Raw genomic sequence first — 7,742 nt, forward strand, 5'->3', positions numbered from 1 at the left:
ATAGCCTACTTAATTTTCTTTAATAATTTACAAAGTGTCACTATTCAAACAGGGGCACGTCCAAGGGGCATTATTAGAAAGCTGCTATATTTTGTGTATTTTGATGTGAACGGTTTAGGAGTAGGATAAAATGCAGGGATACAAAAGTACTGTGAGTATTTTTCTTCACTCTTGGATTTCACTTGATAAAATGTGTGCAGTTCAAACTTAATAAATCATTGATATTTTATAAAATCTGACTGAATCAACAACTGTTTTTTTGCACATTATCTGCATTAACACTTTCTTTGTTTTGAATTAAACCCAGAATATTTTTTATTTGAAAACGAAAATACAGTTACCTAATTTGATTGGTTAATGTGCAAAACATATTTCCGGCCAGTGGACATGATAATTCTTTCCACGTATTTTGCATAGGCCTAAATCATGCCGCGAGACATAAGCAGGTGATAGAATCCTTGTAAAACCGGATGTTTCTCAAACCATAAATTCCCAAAGCACTGTAGAGATTAAAAATGAAACATACAGTCAGAGCATAAATATTTGTCTCTATAGTGCATAATGTCGATGCAGACGTTTAAAGCGAGATAGGCCTTAAGGATAAGGACTGATTCACACCGCCAGCTAATTAGTGCTACAGCTGGTTTAATTATGAATGGCCTCGTGTCACCGGGGTTATAACGTGGGGTTTGAAATTATTAAGTAATGACGATGCAATATTAATTATATATTGGTATAAAACGAAGCAAGGATCTCCGAGGTTGATAGTATGGCAGCAAGCGGAGCCTGTTCAGGAGAGCGCGATTCGCGGGCTAAAGATAATTCTGCAGCTCAAGGTAAGAGACTAATAACTTTAATTCGTTTAAGCCTAAAATAATACATGACATGTAGCCTAAATGTATTTTCGTGTAGACAATCGATGTGTAGTTTCTGTTTGTGTTTTATTAGTAGAACTATTTTTCAATGATTAAAAAAAGTATAATTAAACAAGACTCTAGGCCTCCATTTCAATACGTTCAAAGTAAGGCTATAACTGCTGTCAAATATTCCTGGGTAATAGAAATTATTTATTTCCTTCATATATTTTGTTCATACAGGCCTATAGCTTATTTACTGAAGTGTTATAGGAGGCAACTTGTTGAGACTATTAATATGCCTGTTAATATTATGAAATAATGTTGACTGGAAACATTTGGTCACATTTAAAACAAGCTAATAAAAAAAGATAATTACAAAATATTTATTTATCTAACCACATTGGTTATATGAACAGGAGGGTTGAATCATATTGCCTTGTGCTGCAGCTCCCCCCGGGATCCGGTATAGCCGGGAGGAGCAACATTCTGCCGTTAACATGAAAATGTGTGATAGGCCTATATGAATATTCTCTTTGATTTTAAGATTGGATGAATAGCTTAGGCTATGCGTTATTACTGATGCTAAGAGGCTTGTCTAAAGAGGGCTGTACAGCAATTACGATTAGTTAGGCCTGTGTATCAGTCTAGTCTCAATATAAAAATATCAATAACAAAAGGAACAGCCATGTTATCGTGTTTTGTGTGTAGACATGTTTGCTGTATTCCTACTTTGTTTCAATCTTGTTTTGTTTTTTTCAACGCTTTAGGTCAGCCGACATCCATCCCGTATGTTACGCCGTCACCTTCTTTAATCTCCCCGAAACTTCCAGACATCAGTGATTACTGGACGCTTTGGAGTTTGCTTGTGCCCGTCCGGTTATAGAGGGTCGAGAGAGAAGCACCTGGAACCATCTGACCTAGGACGGTGTGACCCAGTGTGGCGCATTAATACGGCTGCTATGTCGTAAACCGAGTCGAAGACAATCCGGTAGCATGTGTCGACTGACGACCTATGTATTATTCAGCGCCTGTTGACAGCTGAGGCTATTTATCGCGCAGGAAAGCGAGTGTGTCTGAAGGACTGCTTTTGCATAATATCTACAATTTAACTCGTTGTTTTAGTTTTTCAAAACAAATGTGCTGTGATGGTTAATAAAAGTGTAGGTTTGGTTTTAATTTGATTCATACAGGCCAAGATCTGATGGAAACAAACACAGATTATAAATAAAATATGTAATTGTTTTCGTATTGTTCTGACTAAGAGGGTTAGAGGGAGACAAAAATATAACGTGAGTGTCAGGAAGAGATACAGAGGGATGTACATTTTTTTGGGGGGGAGGGCTGTTTGTGTTCTGTTATCAACTATCAATTATTTCGGTTTGCCTTGACAATATCCATTGTATTTGTGTCCTGCCAATAAAGCATCGACATTAAAACTTAATAGAAATTGAACAGAGAAAGAAAACAAAAGGGAGACAGAGAGAGAAAAAGTGAGAGACAAATAGACACATGAAGAAAGTTAAGTTTGCCTGAGATGTTCTCATGCAGAGAAGACAGTCCCTGACAGAATGGGGATGAGAGCACTGTTAAATTGCTGGGGAGACCGAACTCACACACGCACACACACACACACACACACACACACACACACACACACACACACACACACACTCACTCACACTTTCTCTCTCACACTCACACCACCCCCCCCCAAACACACACACTATTTCTTTCTTTCTCTCTCTCTTTCTCTCTCTCTCTCCCTCTCTCTCTCTCTCTCTCTCTCTCTCTCTCTCTCTCTCTCTCTTTTTCTCTGTTTCTCTCTCTCTCTCTCTCTCTCTCACACACACACCCATAAACACACACACAGAGTCCCTGAGAGGGAAGGAGGCAGCGTGGAGCCAATGGCAGTAGAGGCAAGAGACTCGAGCCCCTCTATTATTGATAGAACGCCAACAGCAGGAGAATGTGACCCGTGTGGAGCTGACGGTGCGTGGAATGGATGAGCCAAGGAGAAGCCTGCTGCCTCTGAGCTTCACTCGTCAGTTCCTGTTATTGTTACACTCTCCGGGACCCAGCCTGAGATGCAGGGACCCAGCCAAGGACCCAACTCAAGATCCAGGGCCCCGGACCAGGATCCAGGGCCCCAGGACCAGGAGACCCCCGCTCAGGGCCCAAGCCAACTCAGCCCAGGGACTTAACTCAGCCACCCACCCACCCCTCCCCTCCCCTCACCACCCACTGTCATGCCCCTGGTCGGTTGCTAAGGTTACTGAAAGGAGTGTGAGACAATTGAGGACAGGGTGCCCTTCAGGGGTGAACTCTGGGGTCACTATCTTTCGTTCTCTCTCTGTCTGTCTGTCCTGTCTTTGTCTGTCTGCCTGCCTCTGTAAGTCTGTATCTGTCTCTCTACCTTTCTCTTAACCTATCGGTTTCTCTCTTTCTACCTCACGCCCGCCGCCCCCGCCGCCCCCGCCGCCCCCCAAAAAGTATCTCCTTTGAAAAGGTGTACTGAGTGGAGGGATTTGCTGGATGGACACACACACACACACACACACATGTCCCTGTACACTGTGCATGGGTGTGTGAAGTGCAGTCTTACATAATGTATAACAAGCAGTTTGTGCCTGGGTCTCCCAAGTCAATCACCCAGCAAGCTGCCCCTCAGGGACCAATACATACACACAACATGCAAACTGGCACCAATGCACTGAGCTAACACACACGGCACGCAACAGGTTCACCATGGTGACAAGCAGGAACGAGATAATAATACTAAAGGTATTTGCATGCAGCTATGGACAAAATCGCACTGGCTCAATAAATCGAACATAAACATAAATGAAGGTGCTCAAGGGTGTGCTGCAAGGATTCAGCCGGTAGGTGGCGCTGCCGTGAGCATTGTCCCTGTCGAGGTGTTTCCTCAGAGTTCAATTTCGAGGATGCCGAGGGGTGTGGGCTGAGGGAGTGAGAGAGACCTCACAGAGACCTCACTGCATTACAGGTTATATTGCTGATGAAATTGGACTGTTCTTGTCTCCACAAATCTTAATTCTCCCCCCCCCCCCTCGGGGTCTGCAGCGCACACACACACACGCACACGCACACTGTAACAGTATAATACAGCTTGTGTATAATTTAGCAGCGCTCCATTATCTAGGCGGCCAGAGATACCAGAGGAAGTGACTCAGAGATAACCCACCCTGGCGGGGCTCGTCAGGAACAGCACTTAGAATCCTGGGCGACGTGTCGTCTCCTCCTCAACACCAGGGGGGGGGGGATAGGTAGGCAGGTAGGCAACATAGCTTGAGTGGTGGGGCGTTTAAACAGCAAATGGAGGGCTGAGTGGAGGAGAGAAGAGGAGGGGATCGGAAAGGAGGGAAAAGGACAGGGAAAGGAGAGGAGTGGAGAAGAAAGGAGAGGATGAATACAAACCCCTCCGAGGTGTGGGGAGGGGGGGTAGAGCTCACTCCTCACCACCCCACCCTTCTCCTATCCACACCCCTCACCGGACGCCTACTCGCCCCCTCACAACACTCCGCACCCTTCTCCCCTCCTCACTCCACCCCTCTCTCCTCCCGCCCCCCGACACGTCCACCTTGGGGATGGCCCTGGAGCTAAATAGCCCAAGGCATCACACAGAGAGGAGCCAGGGGGTGTGTGAGGATGTGTGAGGATGTGTGAGTGTGTGTGTGTAAGATGATTTGTCTGTATGGTTAACAAAGGTAGAGAAACACAGAAAGAACTACACACCCTCTGAAGTCATGCAAAATAACTTTAATATCTTTCCAGTTATTACCAAACATCAAAGTTGACTGAATGCGTCAAGTGTGTGAGAATAAATATACAGTATGTATGGTATGAAATTGAAATATCACAGTAATTAATATAAATTAAATACAGATTAAAAACACAGTGTGTGTTGGCTAGAGTTTGTATGTGTATGTGTGTGTATGCCTTTGCCAGTTTGTGTTTCAATGCTACTTGGCTTTACTGGAGTAAACCTTCTGGCCACAGAGCACCAGTCTATTCAGAAGCTCCCTCAGCCTTATCTCATTCCCTGAGTTCTGATGTTCTGGAACCTTTCCCTGGTGTTCAGGAACATTCCCTTGACCTTTTGGAACCTTCTTCTGATGTTCTGGAACCTTTCCCTGGTGTTCTGGAACATTTCCCAGTCCTTTTGGAACCTTCTTCTGATGTTCTGGAACATTCCCCTGTCCTTTTGGAACGTTCTCCTGATGTCCTTGAACCTTCCTGGGGTTCTTCGGGTTCCCAGGCTTTGCTGTGAAATAGCTCTGTAGAAGAAGGAGCCAGGGTCAGACCCAGAATGCACCACAACACACACCAGACATCACATACCAACACACACCAGACATCACATACCAACACACACCAGACATCACACACCAACACACACCAGACATCACATACCAACACACACCAGACATCACATACCAACACACACCAGACATCACATACCAACACACACCAGACATCACATACCAACACACACCAGACATCACATACCAACACACACCAGACATCACATACCAACACACACCAGACATCACATACCAACACACACCAGACATCACATACCAACACACACCAGACATCACATACCAACACACACCAGACATCACATACCAACACACACCAGACATCACATACCAACACACACCAGACATCACATACCAACACACACCAGACATCACATACCAACACACACCAGACATCACATACCAACACACACCATGCATCACATAACCAAACACACCATATCATGAACACACACACACACACACCACACCACGAAACACACACACTACATCTCATAACTAACACGCCACATAACTAACACACATCATACAAATAACACAAACCACATAACACATCACATAACTGTACTAACAGACACTAACATGCACCACATAATACTCACACACAACTGTAATACACGAAATCACACCACATAACTCAACTGTAACATACACACATATGCACCCATTTCTCCTTTTTGAATCAATTAACCATATATCAATGAATCAATCGATTGAGAACGTTGTTTGTCAGGGAAAGAGTGCATGACAGTGTGTGGGTGTGAGAGAAGGGAATATGGGAGGGGTATTTGTTTCAGAGGTTGTGTATTGTGAGTGTGCCGAGTGTGTTAAGTGTAGGTGTGTGATTTGAGTAATTTGTGCAGGTGTGTGTTGAGTGCGTCTAGTGCAGTTGTATGCATGTGTGTGTATCTAGTTACCGTGTTGTTGAGGATGTAATTCAGCGTGCGCGACAGTTTCCCCCCTTCCCAGTAGCGCAGGATGGTGCTGGCTTGGCTGAAGAATTCTCGCTGAACACAGGAAGCAACCCGCTGGTTCAGTTACTACAGCTGATGTCGGTGTGAGTTTGGGGAAAGCACCGAATCTCACTTGTGCAATCCCCACCATTGTCATGACTAGTAGTACCAAGAGGACATAAGGGGAGATGAAAAGAGGGGAGAAAAGGAGAGTTGAAGAGGTGAGAGAACGAGGAGAGGAAATCTGGGGAAATGAGAGGAGAGAAAAGGATAGGAAGACAGGAGGGGAGAGAGGAAAGAAGGGGGGAGAGTAATGTGGGGTAGTTACCTCACAGTTCAGGTGTGTGATGTCAGAAACCCAGTTGTCCAGTTTTGTCTGTCACACACACACACACACACACACACAACAAAGGATCCTTCAATACACTGAGTACATTTTGTGAATACAGGAGTATGTGGGTGTCTTTGTAAATGAGTGTGGTGTGTGTGTGTGTTTAGGTCAAATCAAATCACATCTTATTTCTTGTCCTTCCACAGATGCCTTCAGATCAGCACCTACGACCAACTTAGAACCCCTAATCATCACTTTCAAGTACCTATATTAATGAGCTGGTTGAACCTCAAATCGTCACCTTCAAGTACCTATATTAATGAGCTGGTTGAACCTCAAATCGTCACCTTCAAGTACCTATATTAATGAGCTGGTTGAACCTCTAATCATCACCTTCAAGTACCTATATTAATGAGCTGGTTGAACCTCTATTCATCACCTTCAAGTACCTATATTAATGAGCTGGTTGAACCTCTAATCATCACCCTCAAGTACCTATATTAATGAGCTGGTTGAGTCAGGTGACAGGGTTAGACAGAGGACCCAGAGGAGATCTCTCCAGGGACGCCAGACCCTGAGCCAAGAAGAGCGCCAAGATGTTTCGGTCATTCGGCGAATGACCCCAATCACCTCAGTGACCTTGGACCGTTACCTCGTTTGTGCCGAGCGTGCCGTTGGCCTCCTTGATCAGCTCTTCCAGGGCCACCCTGTGGACGATGACCTCAGACAACAAGCTCACTGACCGGGCCATAGCCAACTCCACGGTGACGAGGACAAGGAAGAGGGCAGGCATCTTCATCCTGGCGCTGGGGTATGTCAGGGCGGGTTTGGAGAGACTGAGCGTCGTCGTGGCGATGGGAAGTCAAGTGTCTGGGCTGATACGAGAATGTTTGAACTCAGAAGACCAACACGCGGGTTTATATGCATAACACCCAGGATGCCGTGCGGTTGATTGTTCTCCCCACCTCAAAATAACTTTTACTGCAGCGTCAGTAAATAGCCAGATATGGAGAGGATAAGCTGTCGATATTATCTTGATGATGTGGTTGAGGTAGAAGAAAAGAGAAGAAATTGAGAAACATTCTTTGAAGACCGGACCAGTGCGTGGTTAGTGACTGAATTATCAGGCAGCAAACAACTGCTCGCTCGAAATGCGCACGCACACATACGCTTCACTAAGCATACAAAATCACAATTAAGGGTACCAATTTCAACTTTAACAGAATTACAGTACAGATATGAACTTAACAAACAGGAGGAA

The 7,742-nt window shown here is 44.9% G+C and overlaps 1 protein-coding gene across 2 annotated transcripts; it reads right to left on the minus strand.

Annotated features, from left to right (window-relative positions):
• Positions 1-4,627: 4,627 nt before the first annotated feature.
• Positions 4,628-7,628, minus strand: LOC146245195 (uncharacterized). 2 transcript variants are annotated; one of them, XM_084683724.1, is made up of 4 exons: positions 7,134-7,628; positions 6,479-6,526; positions 6,115-6,204; positions 4,628-5,152 (listed from the first exon to the last, which is right to left on the minus strand). In XM_084683724.1, exons 1-4 carry the CDS (start codon positions 7,278-7,280, stop codon positions 4,838-4,840), a joined length of 600 nt encoding a protein of 199 aa, XP_084539850.1. In that variant the 5' UTR covers positions 7,281-7,628; the 3' UTR covers positions 4,628-4,837. The 2 variants fall into 2 exon arrangements, 1 of the variants encoding a protein (XP_084539850.1); XR_014734546.1 differs by lacking the exon at positions 7,134-7,628 and having other exon boundaries at positions 6,115-6,309; positions 6,479-7,117.
• Between the last annotated feature and the right edge of the window lie 114 nt (positions 7,629-7,742).

This window comes from Hypomesus nipponensis, chromosome 20, assembly GCF_054491055.1.
Source record: "Hypomesus nipponensis isolate SF chromosome 20, ASM5449105v1, whole genome shotgun sequence".
NCBI lineage: Eukaryota > Metazoa > Chordata > Actinopteri > Osmeriformes > Osmeridae > Hypomesus > Hypomesus nipponensis.